The sequence below is a fragment of the Saccopteryx leptura genome, chromosome 2 (genome assembly GCF_036850995.1).
Source record: "Saccopteryx leptura isolate mSacLep1 chromosome 2, mSacLep1_pri_phased_curated, whole genome shotgun sequence".
In the NCBI taxonomy this organism is placed as follows: Eukaryota; Metazoa; Chordata; class Mammalia; order Chiroptera; family Emballonuridae; genus Saccopteryx; species Saccopteryx leptura.
The window spans coordinates 104,048,262-104,070,154 of NC_089504.1; the positions used below are offsets into that span (position 1 = coordinate 104,048,262).

The window sequence follows — 21,893 nt, forward strand, 5'->3', positions numbered from 1 at the left end:
TCTTTTAAAAATTATCTCCTAGTTCTGTTGAAATCTAAGAGAGTATAAATGTTGTTGCTGCAGAAGATTTTAAAAAGGCTTCTTACAACATATTTGTTATCAATGCTTTATTGTTGAAAACAAAATTGAAATTCTCTGGCACATAAAACAATTATTTCTACAAAAGGAAAGCCTACAAATCTTGATAATTTATACAAATAACAGTTTCTCAAAAAATAAAATTTTAATTTAGTAAACTTGTCTTGTGCTCTATATTTTTAGCATTGTCTGCAATAATCCACCATAAATCCCTGAGCGGAGACATTTTTTTGACCATGTTCTGTAGTCCCTCCCCAACCCTCCCCCCGAGTCGGTCTAAGCCCAGCCCTATGATGAAAGATGTCAGGGACGTTTCGTTATTAAAGATCCATGCATTTTCTGACACAGCCCAATTATTAATGCTACCTGGGAACTGGGTCAATATGAAGCGCCTCTACTGTGCAATCAGCGAACCTATTAAGAACCAATTGTTTTTGAAAGGAGGAACAATAACAATAAAAAAACCCATAAAATGTTAAGAAAAGGAAGTCATCATAGGTCAATAACTATTTAAATAAATAAAAATGTTAGACATTGAATTTATCTCTATATCCTTATATTAAATCCCTTATTTATGTATTAATTTTTTTGCAATTGCCAATGCAGAAGATGAAAAATACACTTCAACCCATATTTTTGGTTTGACCATGGTTTTGTTGTTGTCAAATATCATTCTGAGAACACAGTGATTTAGTGTTATAATTTAACCTTTGGCCCCTCAATGAAATGTTTACAAAAGACTATACATATTAGGAGGGCCTTCTGATTAATGCCATCAAAAAATTTCTCTTACTACATTTGCCCTTCCTACAAAAATATTAATGACATAGAAATACTACTTTAAATTCATTATCCCACAGTATTCGGATATGAAGAACAACATATAAAATATGGAGAAATAAAGTATGATGTATTTGCATGTCCAGCTTCCCTTTAATGGGGATGCTGACCATATATATACACACGGAGCATGAGTGTAAAGGAGAAAAAGCTAATTTTCAGTTGCAAGGAGCTAGCCTGATGGATCAAGGTTTGTTATTTTGCTATGGTAGAATAATAAATAAATAAATAAATATGTAGAGTATTGTATTTCTACCTTCTCTATGAAGAAGCCCATAGTGGACTGTTGTTTCTACAAAGTTAATTTTTAGTAGTGAAGTCTGACTGCAAGTCGAAAAATGTTCAACAAATGTTCTTCCTACTTCATTTATACTCTTGTGAAATGATTGCTGAAGTGGTTACTAATAGGTAATGAAATAAAATACCAAATTGGCTAGTGAATAATGGTTTTCAACTGTAAAAATCACTTAGCAGAAGACCTAGAAACATGAGGGTTAATGCCACACTCTACTGCAGTTTAAAATGAGGAGTCATTTTTTAATGTCTTTTTTGGGAAGAGCAAAATACAAAACATATGATAAAAACCATTCCTTTAAGAACTTATCAGCTATACTGTTTTGGTACCTATTAAAAAGTGATCAGCAGTGCGTGCTAACTTTTTCCAAAACTTAAAGTCATTGGCAACCATCGTGACATACTCTTTTGAGCAGAGTTGATTTTTTTAACCAGCAACATTTGGAAAGCACAAAGTACCTTCCCTTTTGTCTAATAGTTGCTGGTTAGTCATTGGAACTAGAACACTTTTAAGCTTCCTTCTGATATAATCCTTACAAAAGCAAGCACATTAACCAGGTATAGCCATTTCAAAAAGCAATTTCAAAAGCCTAAGAATTAATACAATCAATTCTAAGCTGTTTTGGGGGGAAATATTGGCGACATTAGAGTCAACACTGCTTGCCTGACACAGGCCTCCCCAGTCCCTCCTACAGTAAGTAACACGAGTGTGGAGTGTTCTGCATATCTTTTTCAGAACATGAAAGCAAACGGTGCCCGAAAAAGGGAAGGCTGACATCCAAATCATAAGACGGGATGTGACCTCGTCAGGAAACAACGTTGATTCTGACAGGTCCTGACAGAGTATTAAAAAAACTGTTTTCTACATTGGAAAAATTGATAAGCAGGCTGTCCCAAAGAGGGAAGACAGCAGCGTCAGGACAACCGGCCAGCTCCCCGGGGTGCGCACTACACGTTCATCACTCCCTATCAACACTTGACCTGAACAGTTTACGGTGGCTGAATGGACACTCTGGCTTCCTCTCACAGTGTTTAAGAAACAATATAATCTCTAAATTAGCTTTCAAGAATGAACAAAATTTGAAAGTTAGACCCCCGTCCCCTCTTTAAGAATGCCAAAAGGTTTTCTGTTTTAAGTGCTCCGGTTTAGTTCTATGGGTAACAATCTCATCCTTCAGGAGGTTTCCAATGTCCCCCCCATTTTTGGTGTTAATGGCTGTGTCAACAGCAAAGTGGATACTCCCAGAAGTGGCAGTGACCTCAGTAACCTCTGCCCCAGTCTCGAAGTCCACACTCGCTCTTGTCATAGCACTGCTGGGAAGTCCTGTTCATCAATGAAGCCGGCTTTAAATTATGGAGGAGGATGAGGTACTGCCCTCCTATGTCAGGTCTTGGAAGTCTTTAAGCCTTGCTTTTCCATGATGTTCCAGAGTTTGCGGAGATTGGACTGTGTGATGACATCATCTGGCTTGAGCTGCAGCGCCCGCAGGTAGTTGGCCTCGGCCTTCTGGAGTCGGCCATTGAGGTGGAGAATGGCTCCCAGGTTCATCAGCGCGGCCGGATACTACAACCACAGGGAGGAAGGAAACTGATTAAGAGGACATTTCAAGCGTTCCTTCATGGAAGACAAAAATCTTCACCCACTTATGCAAATGATTCCCTTATGTCTGGAGGCATTTTATGGAAGCAATTTAGCAATTTATACAAACAGACAAAGATAACTGGAAAAGGAAAAAAATGTTTCCAAACAGCCCTTATGTACTTTCAAAAAAGGCAGGCAGGTAAAGAAACAATTTTCTTGTTTAATGAGAAAGTATAGGTTACATATGAAAACCTAGTAACTAGTCAAGTTGTACTTTTCCGAGAAAAACGTTAAACATGATACAATTTTAGATGAACAGAATTAAACGTTTTTCAACTCAACATCAAGAAATAAATTATTAAGTGGGAAAAGTTGGCAGATCCATGCCCACCACTTTTTGTGCCCTCTCCTTAACAATATTCCACACCATTTATGAAAACATAAATAAATAAGTAAAACATACTGTAAAACTTAACTGATGTTTCCAGGGTAAACACCCTGAAAAAGAAAGTTCAACTGTAACCACTAAAATCCTTTCCAAATCTAATCTAAGTATTTTAATGAGACAAAGTCCTTATTTATATTTTAAGTCAGTTTTTAAACTTATTAGTGAATGTTTACTATAAATATAGCAAAGTAAAAACCACATGAAAATAGATAAAATATGGAACAGAAAATATAACCTTTATAAGAAAAGTTTTATGGTGTTTAATAATAATTTGCAGATTTTTTCTGTCATGTGTGATAATTGCAATAGAAAGTTATCATGTAGAAGGCAAAGTTAAAAAAAATAAATGTATGAGTTGTGTAGCACTAGTTTAATACAGTGGAGTCATCCTCAAATTCTCAGATATTAGTTAACAACAAAACTCCGTCCCCCCCCCCAAAAAAATATATTTTGTTTGTTATCTATAAAAAAGGGCTATATTGCTCTTGTCCCATGGAATTTTCTGGCTAACAGAAAGTAATTGACATTTTGGCAGTTACATAAATGCATATTTCAAATATCAGATAAAACAAAAAGTATTTCTGCTAAGATTATGTTTTCATTTTTCAGATGATGTCAACTCTTAATTGTCCTGGCACATCTGATCCTGACTAAAATAATTCTTAATTATTTTTATGATTTAGTATCTCCATAATGCACGTATTTTTCAGCTGAATTAATGTGACTCCACTCTTTACTGTTAAAATAATTATTTCCAAACCAATGCAATACTGGGGAGAGAGTTGAGTAGCTCAGAATTAACTGGGGAAAAACGAATCAGATTTGGATTTTAAGGGATCTGGATTTGAGTTCTTGCCCAACCACTGCTGTGACCTTGGTGAAGTTCCCTAATATCTGTGCCTCAATTCTTCCATTTGTGAAATATTGGAATAACATCAACCTTTTGCACATTATCAGAAAGATAAAATAAACAAATGTACCACAGTACATGCACAGAGGAGACAGTCCACAAATATCAAGATGACTTTTCATCATCTCACTGTGCTTGAAGTATAGCAAATGCATGTTTAGGAGATTTATGCTGCTATACATACTTCTCAATTTTTATTTCATGGCTACACAGTATGTTTCTGGATGTACACCAAAAATCTCTTAGTCCTCAACTACTGGGCATTATTCTTCAATGTTTCTACATCCTTTCCAAAATATAACATTGCAAATATAAGCTGTTCCTGACCTTCAAAAACCTTTTGGTCAGGATGACTCCACACTTATCAAGAAAAATACAGATGGTCAATATCTAATTTTAAACACCAATCCAAATAAACATAGCTCTAAATTACATGTGCAGTGAATAGCTCCACATTGGAAACCTAAAATCACACCACCTACACTGTCTTCCTAGGAGAAATCTGCTATCATACCACCCATTATTATCATGAGTTTGATGCCTGAACACACTTCTGAGTTATGTCTCCTCACAGAACTTAACATGACTCTCAGTAAACAGCGACTGAACTGATGGCAGTGTCCACAGTTTCAATTACTAGAGATGCTGAACAGATTAAATGTTCAAACTTCCTGCTATTTTGAGTAGAAAGGGAGGAAATGGGGAGGGAGAACCACAGTTGGAGACCATTCTTGACTCAACAGAAATAGAAGATTCTGGCCTAGTGGATGGGCTGAGAGAAAGCAGATAGCTCTGTGGGATCGCTGCTATTTCATGAATCACCTTATTATCAAAGTGTCTGTGCCTTACTATAATTGTAATTCAAGGGGATTTTAAAAAACACTCAGAGGTTACCAAGTTACACTGCCTAGGTTCCAATGCCACTCCACCCAGAAATGTGTGCACTTGGACAAGATGAGTCCAAGTTCAGTTTCTCCCAGAAATGGGGTGATAACAACACTTGCTCCTTAAGAGTTGTTGAGATTACATGAGAATACACAAGTATTGTCTTTTTTATCTTCTTTTCTGTCTCCTTATTATCTCAAAAACACAAAGTAGATCTCCTTGTCAGTGTGCCTGAACAGCTACTGAATCTGAACTCTGAGGATTTAGAAACTGGCTCTTCTTTTACCAGCTTTGTAGCCTTTCTTGGCATACACCTGGAAGAGATGATGTGAAAATAGGTGAAGTATATCGAGATTTGACTAGGATTACTAAATGGCCGTCTGGGTTCTGCTGTCCTAGGGAGACTGTGAGTCACCTTCCTATCACCAAATAATGAAAATAAGACATCATTCTAAGAAAATACAATTAGGAAGTTCAATCTGTTATCATAATGAGTCTGAATGCTAATGATAATGGTGTTTTGGAAAAAATTTAATTTTGCTTTATCCACAAGACTAAATTACTCATTAAACAAAAATAATCAAAATTTGACATTATGAAGTTAATGTGGAATAACAGATCTCATGGAAGCTCACATAATACTCATTAATAGAGTTCCCTAAAGAATAAAAATCCAAATAAACTAAAAATGAGCATATTTAAGAACATCATTCGATATTTTTAAGCAGATAATTTTAACTAGATTACTTTTTCAGAGGAAACATCTGGGTTTGAATGTATCTATTTTAATAAAGCAAACAAAAGTTCTTTATTTTAAGAATCAATGGACATACATTATGAAATGCTTTTTAAAACAGCACTATTGATTTTTATTTGCATGAATGGAAACCGATGAAGTTCAGACACCGGTGTGCTCAAATGTGACATGCATATCCACTGCTTCCAGTAACTGCTTTGAAAGTTACTGACAAAAAATCTCACGCGTTTGTTAAAAAATTATGAGGAAAACTGGATGTAGACTACTTTCTCCTTCTATGGTTTTCTCTCTTCAATGATGGGGGCTTTATCTGTTAAGCCCATCGTATCCCACTCCACAGCAATGACATGGGCAGCTCAGCCCCCCAGACCGAATGCCTTCAGGTCATATAGCCCTGCTACGAAAATGAAAGTTCAGAGACTGGCATCAGCATCACCCAGGAGTTTGATAGAAATGAAGAATTTCCAGTGCCACCGACTGAATCAGAATCTGAATTTTAATAAGATACCCAGGTGCTTTGTATGCTCATTAAAATTTTAGAAGCACTATTCTAGAGGTCATTCCCTGATCCTAGATTATATCACTTTATAGCTTTGAAGTTTTTTTTGTTTTGTTTTGTTTTGTTTAATAAAAGAATAAAGTTCCTAAAGAACTAAGTATTTCAGATCAAATGTCTATCCTCCCACAGAATGAAATTCTTCTCTTGGCTATGTAATTATTTAAGGTAGCAAGTGTTCAAATGAAGATTTATTAACAGAGTCATAAACAACTAAGTATTGTTAGGAGAAATTAAAAAGCCTTTATACAACCAAATAAGAACAGGTAAGATTTCTAAACAGACATAAAGATGGCCTAGCCATAGGACTGAGATGCCAGAAGTCCAGGTGAGTGGCTGTCTGATTACATATTGGTGTCATTGCTGTCTGCTAGCCATGAGTCATGGGCTGGAGAACAGAAATCCAGCTACAACTGCTGATGTCTTCCTTCACACACATTCTCTTTTATTAAAGACAGCCGATGAAATTTTCAGCATGTTAACAAAGGCAGTCAGCAGCTTGCACTCCAGTAACATGGGGCTCATAGCTCCATACAACAAACGATACCACCTCCTACTTCACAGACTAGAAAGAAGAACCAGGCTCTTCTTATTTCCTTGAAGAGAACAGATGCTTTACATCAAAGGGACTGACTGGCAACCATACTGAGCAACCAATGACGTCTTTTTTTTCCAAGTCTCTAGGGAATCATGCCTTCATTGTTACTTTACTGTGGTCTTTGGCTTATTTCCCCAGCATTGAAGGAAAGAGCAAAACTAAAATAATAGATGTATATTGGGGCATGGTAAAACAAAGACAAGATTATAAAGGTCTGATTCTAGACTAATGTCCTTGAGGCTCCCAAGGAACCCAGCTGAGCTCACAGGGTTTCTGAGCACCTAGGATGGGAAGACAAGATCATTTCCCCGGCCTTTGTCTATTATGTAGTCTTGGAAAGATATCTATGAAGCAGGAATAGTGAGACCATAAGAAGATTTAGAATTGAAATTTCCTGTTTCCATTGGGTACAGGACTAAAATGTAGACCAGTTGTTTTCAACCTTTTTACATTTGGGGACCAGTGAAATTAGGAGTGTTATTTTGGGGGCTGCTAAGGCAGAGATCACCCTGAGCATGAATGGATCTGATTAAGGCCACTGGGTCTATAATCTTCATACATCAGAGTGATTAATTCTTCCATGGGCCAGCGGGAAATTTCTGGTGGGCTGGTCGTGGACTGGCAGTTGAAAAACACTGTTTGAAAAAAGGACTTAGGTGGGGCCTAGAAAAAGGAAAACAAGGGCTTGGTTGAAACGTTCTGAGCAAGCAAGAGTTCTGAAAACCCAAAAAGGAACTTACTCTTTGTGAGCCATTGAAAGTTCCTGTAGCCACTTCCCTTTTAATAAAGGTAAATCAACAGGCAAGAGAAGACATGAAAAAAGATGGACAGAGATAATACACCGATATTCCTAATTTTATAAAAATATTTTCATTCAAAGTGTTGCTGAAATTAGCTATACAGCTGTGTATTTACCATTGTATGAACTAAAGAACTTTTAAAAATGTCATTGATCTGGCCCTGGCCGGTTGGCTCAGCGGTAGAGCGTCGGCCTGGCATGCAGGAGTCCTGGGTATGATTCCCGGCCAGGGCACACAGGAGAGGCGCCCATCTGCTTCTCTCCCCCTCCCCCTCTCCTTCCTCTCTGTCTCTCTCTTCCCCTCTCGCAGCCAAGGCTCCACTGGAGCAAAGATGGCCCGGGTGCTGAGGATGGCTCTGTGGTCTCTGCCTCAGGCACTAGAATGGCTCTGGATGCAACGGAGCGACGCCCCAGAGGGGCAGAGCATCGCCCCCTGGTGGGCATGCCAGGTGGATCCCGGTCGGGCGCATGCGGGAGTCTGTCTGACTGCCTCCCCGTTTCCAGCTTCGGAAAAATGAAAAAAAAAAAATGTCATTACTCTTAACATTACTCTTACCTAGCTATTACTTGGTTAGTACACTATACATATTTGGGATGTTTCCAAGATGACCATTTTTAACTTCCCTTCTGGATATAATTTACAAACTTAAATGAGTTTGCATGGTCTTAATTTTTTAACAAATTTTCACTCTTTTTCAAGTAGTTACCAAATAACTTGATGAAGGTTGCATGCTGCCATTCAAATGTATATATTTGGTTGAAATTGTTGCCCAACGGAATTTACTGAGCAGTAACTGTGTCATGATGCCTAAATATGAATTGTATAAACTTTAAAGAAAAATATTTATGAAAAAGAGTATTTCTGCATAAACACAAGGGTTCTCTTTATATTTATTGGGCCTTATACATGGCAGATATTTAATAAATAATTACTGAATTATAAAGTTTTTAAGATTGTCTGTTAGGCTTATGAAAAAAGGTATAATATGAACTGAAACAAAGTTAGTGACTTTATTTCCCTCAGTTCCAACATCACTCCTCCTCCTTTGTCCCAATATTCTGAGGCCAACCTAGACACCTCAGTAAGTTAGACTTGATTCCTGGCCTTCCTCCATACACAAATGTACATACATTCAATTGTTAAGTCTTGGCAACTTTATTCCCTAATCTCTTTTAAATCTGTCTCGTAATTATACTGTTCCTTTCTCCCAACTTGGTTTAAGCTCTAATTATCTTTTTCTGGGTTATTTAAATAAAATTATTTTGACAGAAAAGTATAAATGAATAGTACCTGAACTGACTGATGAGTCATAGATTAAATGAATGAACAAACATAATGAATAAAGCCATATGCAGGCTTCTTCTCTATTATAAGTATTTTAAGCATATAAAAATTTCAGAGACTATAAAAAAAAACTTTCTACTTGCCTAACAAATAAAAACTTACACCAACAATTATCTCTCACCGTCCTATTCCTAAACTCACCCCTATCCTCCCAAGAAAACCACTATCCTGAAGTTGGTATTTATCACCCCTGTATATTTTACACTTTTATTTTTTGTGTACCCATAAAAAATGGAGGCATTCAAAAGTTTTAATTTTATATTTTTCATTATCCTCCATGAAATGCTATTCTGCCAAGCACCAGACTAAAATTTAAGTTTTTATACTCATCATTTTGTTTTTAATATTTTTCCATGTTTATATATGGTAGGTTCAGTTCTTTCATGTGAATTCCAGAGAATAACTACCATTCTCTCAAGAATGGAAATGCAGACTCTTTATTAGACGGCTCTCAGCAATAATCTTGTGCCTATTTCTACACATGCTCATGGGAGAGTTCCTTGCAATGGAATTGCTGGATCATGAGGAGCTTCAACCAGGCCAGACAGTACCAAATTGCTCTCAGTGTGGTTGTAGCAAAAGGCATTAGCATCAACATGGAACAGGGGTCCCTTTATTCCATCTTCTTCCAAACACTGCTATTGTCTGACCACTTTAATTTTTGCAAAGTGAAAGTTGTAAAATAGTATCTTTTGGGGCTTAATTTCTTTTTCCTGATTACTAGAGAGGTTAGTAACATTTTCATAGGTTTAATAGCTTTTTACATTTTATTTTCAGTGATGCACCGCTTCTTCAACATTTGGACAGAATAAGCTTTGTGAGGGTTACCACCTAAACGGTGATATCTGGAAGGTAATTAGAGCTCTCACACCCTCAAAATAGCCCCAGGAATAGAACTGTCAGCCTTGGTCTCTTCCTAGTCAGAGTCACTGTCCCAAGACTGACAACCACATAACCACTGCTTCTCAGATGAAAAAAAAAAATCTGTTAATACACAAAATGGAGGAGCCTTGCTAAGGTTCACTTTCAGTGCAGATGAGAGGTGAGGAGAAGCCTGGGTAGCTGGAAGGTGGGCTGGAGTCAGGACAGTGGAATCCACACACATGTCTCACAAGAACTACAGGGAAGCCTAGGTAACTAGCATGCAGAGGAGACTTCTCTTTATTTTCTACTTCTCCATCTTCATCTAGACCCCTTGCACTCTGGTTTTCTTTTTATTTCCCTTTCTCGGGGACAGTAAGAAAACTGACGGTGAATGACACTGTGTTTCATAGTCTTCCTCCCTTTACCACCCTCCATTTCCTACTGGCCCTGCTAGTTTAGAATCTCGTATCATTCCTAAATTCCATCAGCTTCCTATTCTTTACCCCACCTTCAATTTTTCCCTCCTCCAATCTATCTCCCACCGAACCACAGGTCTTTCTCAGCATCACTGAGGTTTCAGAGGGTCAACCTGTGTGTAAAGCTAGTGCCTTGAGCTCAACGCTAAGAAACACTTCACAACTTGACACCCAAAAGAAGGCCTGACTATACATTCTGCAAGTGCCTTGTGAAGCTTCTGTTTCTGCCATGTGTTGTTTTGAGCATTCATTTATTAGAGTGCTCCTCTGAAAAAGCTCTTCTTCCATTCTCTTTTCAACACATTTCTGCTCATTTTTAAGACAAGCTTAACAATCTCTGATTCATAGCTTACTTCACACATTAATTGCGACACTTTCCACGATGAATTATATCCACTTGATGTAAGCGTCTGCCTACTTTGCTGGAGGGTGAGACAGACAGTGAATTCACTTTAACTGTCTATACAGCATTAGGGCCAGGCTCTGACATATGAAAGAAACTCAGTGAATGCTTGATGAAAGAAGAAACATTTGTATGGTTTAACAGGAGGAGCTGACCTAGAAGAGGTAAATTCTAGCCCAATCTCAATGTTCTATAACAAACATTTACTAAAGACCATGTCTAGGTTGCTGCCAGATACTCTAGCTAAGTGGTGAACAAGAACTATATATACACGTGTATATATATATTTAGTCTACACATAGCTTTAGGTAACTTTAACTTAACGCAAACCATCAGAAGGTACACAGTCATTATCTCATTTCTGCTCCTCTAATTTAGGAGGTAGGTGTAACTGTTATCCCCGCTTTGTTCTATGCACTGTAGGGCACTGCACAGAGGAAGGATTCTCTGCCCTCAAGGAGTTTACAGTCCAGGGTATGCATGCAAATTCTACTGCTGCAGAGAAGACTCAGGCGTGTCTACAAAGTAGATGCAAAGACTGAACTGTGCAACAGAGGGAAGCTATTATTTCCTTATGGGGATGAGACAATTAGGCAACATAAATTATCAGGTTGTTCAAATCTTTTATTTTTCCAAAATGAAAATGGCATAAAAAATTTGAAATTGGTGGGTCATATTAAAATAAATTTTCTCACCTTTTAAAAGTGTTTTCAGCAACCTGTAGGAGCCAAGTCGACTCTTAACACAGTGGAGAGAAGCTCTAACCCTTTGAGTAGTGAGTTTTTTTCATGCTTGCTGACCCCCAGGAGTGAGTTTTTTTTTTTTTTTTCAAAAAATGAAATTAGTTCCGGTTCAAAGTTTTATTAACTTAAAATCATGTTTGTTTGATAACCAATATATGGGAACAACAAGCACATACCTTTGCCTTTTTTAAATGTTGCCTTACACATTTTTTTTTTTTGCCTTATACATTTTAAAAATAAGTCAATCATACTCTGGATGGTCAGGAGGCACAAGGATGTACACAAATGTTTGTATTAATCAAAGAGTTAATAAAGAAAAGTGAGGTTCAATTAGTTTGGAGGTTAAAATGTCGTAGTGAAATATCTGTGATGTTAACCCTTCTGAGACCAAACCAAACATGGGGAAAAAAATCTTATTAAAAGTAAAATATATTAATAATATATATGTCACAAAATTCTGTGATGAAATGAAATCCACAAGCAATTCAATGCTCCCAACTCAGAAATGATAGCTCTTCATAGTCAAGTTTTTACTACAGTCATATTTTGAATGAAGTATCTCTCCAAAAAGATTTACCAAACTGTACATACAGCACAGGAAGACACCACAAGAAATCTAGCAGCAGCAAGGCAAATTCTGACAGATAATAGAAATAATTCATTTTGATTCTCAGTTTCAATACAGTACTTGTGTTTGTGAAATAGCTTTGAATAAAACAAAACAGATACAGGTGACAAGCAAGACACAATGCTGTATTAAGGGAGTAGTTTCAATTTGTCAGTGACACATTTTCTCATCTGTGCTCAATCCATCTCGCTCACATCTGCTCCATTTCAGTGGGTGTTTCAAGAATGTTCATTTAAGTTTTATGATGGGTGTGAGTGCCACAACGTGGAGTGCTATTTATTTTTATGGCAATCAAAATGCCAACAGCTGCCCTAGCCGGGTAGCTTGATTGGTTAGATCATCATCCCAAGTACAGAAGTTGCTGGTTTGATCCCAGGTCAGGGCACATACAGGAATAGCTTGGTGCTATTCTCTCTCTCATTCTCATTTTCTCTCTCACACACACCTTTCCCCTCTTGCTGCAATCAATCAATAAAATTTTTTTTTAAGAGGTGGGGAGGTAGGGCGGCAGAGAGACATACTCCTGCAGGCGCCTCAACTGGGATCCACCCAGCAAGCCCTCTACAGGGTGAGGCACTGCCATTGGGCCCTGCTCCATTGCTAGGCAACCAAGCTATTTCAGCGCCTGAGGGGAGGCCATGGAGCCATCCTTAGTATTGGGGCCATCTTGCTCTAACCATTTGAGCTATGACTGCAGGAGGCGGACAAGGGGGAAAAGAGAGATATAGAGAGAGAAATAAAGAGAGAGAGAAATAAAGGAGGGGGGGATAGATGGTCACTTCTCCTGTATACCTTGACCAGGAATCGAACCTGGGACTTGCACATGCCAGGCCGATGTTCTACCACTGAGCCAACTGACCAGGGCCAAAAAAAAAAAAAGTCAACAGTTGTAGTTTGGGACCAGCAGTGATAGTAACAAAGTCATTTCAAAGGTGGTGGTTACTTCTAATCGACTGTGAAGTGTATCTATTCAATTAATATGACCTAAGAAATGATTCTTCACCAAAGACAATCCTTTTTCAAAGACAGGTTTTCCTGATGTCCTTAATTTCACAAGAACATCTCTTGTGTGATCCAAATGGAAAACCTAGATCCAGGTCACCTAAGTTTCACTCGTAACTTTTATAAAACACAATCACTACACTGTTTATGATTTGAAATAAGCAAATTTGCAGTAAAATTATTAAATAAAAATCCCACATAAGTGAGGAAATATGTGATGACTTGAAGTGCATGCAGATGAGAAAAACAAGAATTTATTGAATTTGAAGACACTGAAGGAAAAAAGTTTAGAAAAGAATCGGCACAACAAGCCAACGTCATCTATCTCTTTAAAACACCAAGAGCTTTCTGTCTTTACTAATCTACATAGTTCTTACAACACCCCTCCCCACACCGGCATCTTCTTCTTCTCCTTTTCTTTGAACCAAATTCCTTGCCTGTTTCTAGTCCAAATATGATTTAAGCAGCATAATTCACTCTGCACTTTATTCGTTTCTTCTTAGCATAAAGGGGAGGGAGGAACATATGCGTGCTTTCTCAATCATAATCATATTACACAGAAGGCATTCCAGCTGCACAGGCCGTCCAAGTGTGTATGTGTGAAGCGTGAGTCTGAATATACTTAATGAAATGATTGCTCATTCCAAGGAGTTGAAACGCCACTGGAATAATCATGTTGTTATTAAAATGTATTTCAAAGATGGTTGGAAATTGATATTTGGGCTTATAAAACTTAAGAACTCAATTGTCATGGAAAATAGAAGTAGAGAACAAATTTTTTGAGGGGTGGTATGCTGACCTTTACTATGCAAATTGATAATCTGATCAAAAATACTGCCAGAGGTATAGATATACTTCATTGACAAAAACCCAGTTTATACCGGGTTAAAGCTCAACAGAAGTAATGGCAACCAAATTCAGGAAGTTTTTAAACCTACAAACAAGTTTCCAATGAATAGCTTTGGCTTGATGGAGGTTAACTGGGAGATATTAGTTTGCATATTTTGGAAATCACAGATTTATTCCTTGTAGAGGCCATGAACAGGAACACGGCCAGGGACAGTTCAGTGTCCTAAGGCAAAAGCCACAGAGGCTCCACTGACAAAGGTACTGACTGAAAGCAGTACTGTGCTGAATGCAGCACAGTAAGGATAGAATTAGCAATTCTGGGTAATCAATAGGTGGGGTACATATCTCAAAAGTGAGCCACTTCCCTTATCCTTTCCTCTGCTCTAAATAAATTCCCTTTCCTGACTTCCTCATTCTCTTTCTCTGCTTCCTGACCTCCTCATTCAAGTCCCTGCTTCTGTTTATGTGTATCAAACACCTGTAAGGACTGGGGGTCAGGGCTGTCTTGTGAAACCTGGACAGGGGATTGTGAGGCGGTCTCCCCCAGGTCCCTCAGTGCACGCCATGTGGTCTCCGAGGAGTCTCTGTCTGCACAACAGTTCCTGAATAGGATGAATTGAAAATATTTATTTAAAAAATTATGGAAATGAGCATGTCAGAGACCTCTAAACCGTGGATTAAAATTTAGGTTAGGCATACATGCTGAAAAGAAGGGTAAGATTTTTTTTTCCCTCTCACAAAGCATATGGGGACCATGGTGTAAACAGGCAGGATTAATCCAAGAGTGACAGTGTTGTTAACAGCAATCATATTTCAACATGACACTAGAAGGCAGCAACTAACTGTCCACCCGCAGAATGAAGAAACACGTTTCACAGAGAAGTCACTACAGGCTGTATGCACGTGGGAAGTGGAAAATCTTGTGAATGCTCTGAATTAGGATGACCAGATCAAACTTAACAAGCAGGAGCAAAGCTATTCCTTCAGGAACTATTAATCTTTGCAAGGACTAAAAATAAACTGTAAACACACATCTGATGCATGGCATTCTATTTGCACTTTTATAGGGCCAAGACTTTGTTGATATATGCTTGGAAAAATAATGATGCAAGGTCTCCACACATCATTTCAAGAAATATTCCATCAGGACATACCAATCAAGGTGAAGCCATGCTATACTCCAAGCCATTACACTTGCCAAAGTGTCACACCTGCTGAAATGTAAAAATAAACATGGCTCATGTATATCTACACTCATGGCAAATCAAGGGAGCTTTAATGGCAGACTTTCTGTCACTTGTATAGAGTGAGCTCACATAACACCCTCTTGATCTCTACATTGATTGCACTTCTGCCTATGTTTCTGAAATGCTCCTATCTGAAATCGCCACATTCAGAATGCATTAATCACTTTCCTTAAAGCCTGTCGAGTCAGCACATTTTTGTATCTATGAGAAGGTTTTAAAGACTCACTTGATGACATTTATTTTTCATAAAGCTTCCAAAACTGTGTATAATACAGATGTTGTATTGCTTTTACCTACAATGTCAATATCTTAGCTCTTCTTTGACAACTCTGTTTTTGAAAATGCTACACTTTTACTTTCTTGGCTTCCTTCCTTGGTTTACCATGTTAATATAAAACAAGAAATCAATCAAGCAAATGATAAGCAATCAATAAAGCAATTCCACAGATCCAGGGTTCAAGTAACTGCTGGCCTCAGATATGTTTATTTGATACTTTTTCACCCATATACCACAAATAACACCCCAAACAAGACTTGGAAAAGGAAGGTAGAACAAAATAAATGACTTTGGACCCAATGATTAATTTTCATATGCCAACTCTGATTTATTTTTCTCTCTTATTTTTTATATTGAATTAATTGGGGTGACATCGGTTATTAAAATTATATAGGTTTCAGGTGTTCAATTCTACAATACATCATCTGTGTATTGCATTGTGTGTTCACCACCCCAAGTCAAGTCTCCCTCCACCACCATTTATCCCCCTTTACCCATTTCTGCTTCCCCTCTTTTAGACACACCTTCAATACTAAGATAAATCATAATGATCATGTGTTACATGCCAAACATTTATAAAATCACAAAGTAATACACTTTCACTACTCAAAAAAAATTGGTATTGCCAATGCAACAACCTCAAATAGTGACTGATATCTGACTGCAGGAAAACTGGGCCATACATTCCCCTCTACACAAGCAAAACAAAAAGGACTTCTTTAGAAGTACAAGAAAAGGCCCATCATGTAAGAAACCCTTTTCTGCTATTACATATTAGTTATTCTTAAAGTCTGTTATGACTATTGTAAGGTTGGTGGATAATGGGGAAAGCTCAGACCTGGAACTTTGGCTAGGACCGCCCACAACCAAGAGTGCCAAAAGAAACTTCGCAGGAACCCTTTGGAAAAAAGCGACCGTCTGCCAGCCAGTGAGATTCACCACATCATATTAGCTTGACCACCCTAGGGACCCTTTAAATATCTCCCACGTGGGTCATCACTTGCGACTTCCCTGGCCTCCATCTTTCTTTGAGGCCAGGGAACCTGGCCTGGCGGAAGCGTGCTCTGTACTCAATAAAGCCTTTTGTTATTCCACACTTTGTGGCTCCGGCCCTTTCCTTCCTTCTCGGCGGGGAAAAATACCTTACAACTATTTCACAGGCTAATCTAATTAAATTGTAGGCCATTTGTCTCATAAATGCTTAACGTCCGTTACATATAATAATTAAATTAAAATTCAGCATCTTGAAATGGCTCATAGAAAATAAGCTATGCTCTAATTCCTATAATTTAACACTTTTATTTACTTCAGTCAAAGACAGACGGTTAAGAACTTTGTTAATTTCTTTGGTTCATCCAAGAGAAGGAGGAATTAAACGGTAATTATAGAGGCAATGCTCTTAGAAAATGAAGTCCTGGATGCTAAGTGAGCATGTGAAAGGGCAGCCTCCAGCCGAGAAGCGGCACTACATGTGGCCTTACTTAACTGTAGGCGTGTGAGTCCCAGACCCGGAGAACCACGCGGGGGGGGACGAGAAGCATGGCCATCCGAGGACAAGGGGCATCAATGCATTAAGTATATCTTAATTTGTTCAATATTTGTTACGTAAATGCAATTGAGGGAGGATAAAAAGAAAATGTATAACAATGAAATGAAATAATAAAATTTCAATAAGGAAGTCACTGAGGAGCCTTTTGCAGGCTGCAGCTAGTTAAAGTGATATCTGTCCTGATGCTCTCTGACTATAATTTCTCAAATAAATTTGAGTTCTTCAATTATCTCATTTATTATAGCCCGCTCTTTTTTACTTCTTTTTTTAAAAGTTGTTCATTCACTCATTCATTTAACATCAGATTATTGAGCACCTTCACTTTGGATTCAGCAGTATAAAAAAACAGTTGAAAATCCCAGGCCTTACCGAGTTTGTATCTGATTTGTAAGATAAAAAATAATAAACGCAAAAAATAAGTAAAATATGTAGCAAATTATTTTGTGATACATGATAGGGTAAAAAAAAAATGCTTTAAGGACTGTATATGAGGCGAGATCTAAACCAACTACAATCTGTGGGTCATATACATCCCACTACTGGCCAAATGAAAAATCTGCATTGAAAATACTCAAAAGGAATAATAATACCACATGGCACATGAAAATTAAATATAATTCAGATTTCAATGTCCATAAATAAGGTTATAATGGAACATATCCATAATCATGTCCGCGTTGCCTATGGCTGCACTCACACTATAATAGCACAGCTTAGTATTTGAGACCTTATGGCCGCAAAGCCTAAAATATTTATCATCTGCTCTGCTATAACCAAAGTGTGCTGAACCTTTTTTACAGTATTAAATAGGGAGATCTGGGAAGGTCTTAGGAAAAGAGAGAGTCAGCTGCACTGGAATGACATGATCTGATTTAAGCTCCGATTGCCATGTTTGAAAGTAGAGGAAGGAAGGAGTTAATGTCAGTATTATAGGCCATGTGATGTTGATGTCTTTGACAAGGACAGCAGCAGTGGAAGGAGGCTGATGCAACAGGAAGAATGAAGCAATTCACCACGATGGGAAAGACCAATGGAGAAGATGGTGTGGGAAGAAGATCAGGAGCTCAGTTTTGGACTAGGAGCTTGAGGGAGATACTAAGGAGACACTGGATAGATGAGTCTGGATGGATTCCACCAGAAAGATCTTAGGTGGAGATATAAATTTGGGAGCCATCAGTGACTTAATGACATTTAAAGCCATGAGAGAGGATGAGATTTCTGAGAGAATAAGTATACAGACCAGAGAAAAGTAAGTCAAGCAAAGAAAAAAATTTCAAGGTTAAAAGATCAAATGGATGGGAAAGAACCAGCCAAAGGGATGAAGAATAACAGAATGAAGAATTAAGATTTAGCAGACTGAGGGTCTCCTGGAAACCAAGTGAAGAAAATGTTTCCAGGAGGAATGAGTAATCATCTATGTCAAATGCCACTGATAGAACAAGTAAAATTAGAACTGAGAACACATGGATTTAGCGCTGTTGAGTGTTGCTCTAGTTACTTGACAAGTGCAGTTTTGGTAACATCATTTGACAAAAATCCTGTTTCGAGTCATTCCAAATGAAAACAAAAATTTTTGCTATAAAGGAAAGGAGGAAAATGGAGTGGTAGCTAGTGGCAGAAATAGGCTTAAGAGGTTTTTTGTGTTTTAATTTTGAGATTATTATTATCATGTTTAAATGCAGATGGGAACAATCTGGTAGAGGGGAAATTCTATTATAAGAGAGAAAGACAGAGAAACAGAGGAAGAGGGAAAGGGGGTAACAGCAGGAGTAATGTCCTTAAATGGTCAACAACAGAGGCATCTAGTGAAGAAATGAGAGGTTGATTTAAGCTAAAATATGAAGAGTTTCTCCATAACAAGAAAAGTAGCAGCATTTGAAGGCACATGTGGTATTAGATGTGGTGATGAAAGCTTCTAGAAGGTCTCTGATTGCTACTGATATTATGTGCTCTTGGTTGAATTAGCATTCTTTCATAGGTACGTTTTCTTTCTGGCCTCACTTAGATTATAGTATCTTGTTTGTGATATTCTATCATATTACAATGCTGAACCTAGGTACAGATTTCTGTTCATTTATTAAATTTGGAATATATTATACTGTGTATATTCTCATCATCCTACAGAATTCTGGGATATTCACCACTTTACACTCTACTTCTGTGGCTCTGAATAGATATTAGATATTCTGATAGCATTTTCCAGTATTCTTTAGTTTAGTTTCATATTGCTTATTTTCCTTTCCTGTGTGGCACCCTAAAATTTGCTTACATATATCTTCAATTTTACTAATACTCTCATTTGTGACTAACTGAACCATTGAACATTGACTCCAATAATTATTTTCCTTTCAAGATCATTCTATTATCTATTTAATATTTCATACAAAACTCTTCTATATACTGTTTATGACGATTTCAACATTTGTATTTGGAGGTTAAATATTTTGTTCCTGGCTGACTCTTATCCATGGTGGTTATTTCTTTGTGGTCTTAGTGATCTTGGACTTTTCTTTAATTAATTGCTTGATCTTAATCTAAGGAATCTAACAGGCATGAATTTGGGATGCTTTTCTCTAGAGAGGATTTGTGTCTGCTTCCACAAATTGCTAAATAATTCTACCAACCTAGAAAAACACTACATTCCCCCTTGGGGGTCTTGACTCAATTACAGGCTCTGCTTCACTATAATAGTACGGGCTCAGGGTTCATCAGCCAAACACAAGGCTGTCATTGTACTCCACTCTCAAGGTAACCCTGCTTGTACAGGTCCCGCACCACTTAGAATCCCAAACTCCAATTTGAATTTGTTTCCTTTCTTTTTTAATTCCTCACTCCACCCCTTCTTTGGAGAAGTGGTTCCTATCCCCCTCCTGAAAACCCTCAGCATTTCAGAAGAACATTACCCCCACCCGGGGGAGAGAATCTCTTCTGCATGTGCCAAAAGAAGTATCAATCTTTGTGATGATAAAAGTTACTGAAGTGTTGACAGTTTTAGGAACTGGTTTCAAAATGTGAAGGTGGCACTATTAAGGAAGAACTGGGTGTAAGACCTGCATCTGGAGTGTTCAGACCTGTTACTAAGTAACAGGTGGAATTAAAAAAAAAGTGAATCTTGCTTTCGAAATGTTTTTACACTCAAGGGAAAGGAAGCGAGAAAGCAGCAAATGCAGAAAAGCAACACGAACGAAGGCTCAGACAGCAATGAAACACTCTGCCGTCCTCCTGGATGGCTACCCCCTCCTGGCAGCACCCAGCTCTGTTCAGCTCACCACTGAGAACCACCCCACAACCCACTGCTCATTTCTGAGAAGCATGTTGTGCTTTTCCATAGAGAACATTTGTCACATACATGAGTATTCTGCATTGTGACACAATCCCTTTCTTACATCTCTGTGAAAATTTGGATGGATAATAATATGTTGTCTGCAGGGCAATGTACTTCTTGCCAAGATTAAGTCTAATTCCATCCTCATGAAAGGAGAAGGAAGGAACCTTTTCCTCCTTCTCGAGCCTCTCGCTTTATCATTAAGCAGCAAATTAGAGTAGCAAACACTGCTTCTTCACAGATCAAGTAAATTTGTTCCTTTGTTCACTTATAGGAGGAGTAAAATAATAAGAAACTTTCCATGTTGCCAGGACAGATGTTCAGAGAATGGATGAGGGACACATGTGCCCACTGTCCTTGCTGTCTATCTCAAATCAAATCTGTTCTCGGGTGAGCACAAAGTTCCCACAGGCATACATGCACTCTCAGGGCCGGAAGGTGGCAAAGGTCTTCTCAACTGCAAAGATCCAGTGTCAATATGTAAACTAGTCACATATGAATTACTGTTAACTGTAATATTTTAGAATTACCTTTGTAATTTTCATTCTTTACCTGCTCTCTAAACATGCAGTTTTCCTAGTAAAAATATCACTAGCTGGCTGTTAACCTTCAAAGTGACACACTGTTTTCATCCTCAGCGCAATTATTTGTTCGATATCCATGGTAAGCAAAGCCCCTAGACTTTCTTTAGTCTTAGTGACTTAAGGGGTCAAAAAGTCTACCTTTATTAATTATAGTGCTACCTTACATTAATTTGTTACTTTTAAGTTTTTCAAAGCATATATACTTACGTGGTCTCATTTGATTCTTACAATGGATCAGAGAAATCTGGATGCTGAAATATTAAGTTGTTCAAGGTAACAAAAACAGTAATCAGTGGTGGTGGGCCCCAAAACCAATTCTCTTCACTCTCTTTCCTCTTCTCTTTCCATGCTAATATTCCAGTTTATTATGATGGTGATACAGGGATTGTTTTCATTTTGGGAAATGCTGAGAATCACAATGTTGGTCTCAAGCATTTGCATAGACTGGATGAACCATAGCCTTAACTATAATTTAATGGCATAAGACGAACCAAAAAATGAAGAAAATGGGAGACAAAACAATCGACAGAGAAATTCAATCTGTGCACTGACATGAATTTTCTATGATTTTTCTGAAACCCACTGAAAAGTATTTGGGGTCCACTTGACAAATTGTGGCACGGTGGGTAGGGGTTCATCTGTCTTGAGCGAAGGCTTACCAGCATGGGTTCAGGGTCCCCGGTTTGAGTATGGGAACTTGGACATGATCACATGCTCACTGGCTTAGACAGGGGTCACTGGCTCGGCTTGAGCCCCCACTCCTGAGTTAAGGCATGTATAAGAAGCAATCAATGGCCGGACCAGGCGGTGGCGCAGTGGATAGAGCATCGGACTGGGATGCGGAGTACCCAGGT

General features: G+C 38.1%; 1 protein-coding gene across 2 annotated transcripts in view; it reads right to left on the bottom strand.

The window, feature by feature from the left end:
• Positions 1-679: 679 nt before the first annotated feature.
• The window catches only part of TMTC2 (transmembrane O-mannosyltransferase targeting cadherins 2), a 423,501-nt gene continuing 402,287 nt past the window's right edge, over positions 680-21,893 (bottom strand). For both annotated transcript variants that reach the window (XM_066368463.1, XM_066368464.1), the window contains exon 12: positions 680-2,776. In XM_066368463.1, coding sequence (XP_066224560.1) covers positions 2,597-2,776 — 180 coding nt within the window. In that variant the 3' untranslated portion in view covers positions 680-2,596. The remainder of the gene's footprint in view (positions 2,777-21,893) is intronic.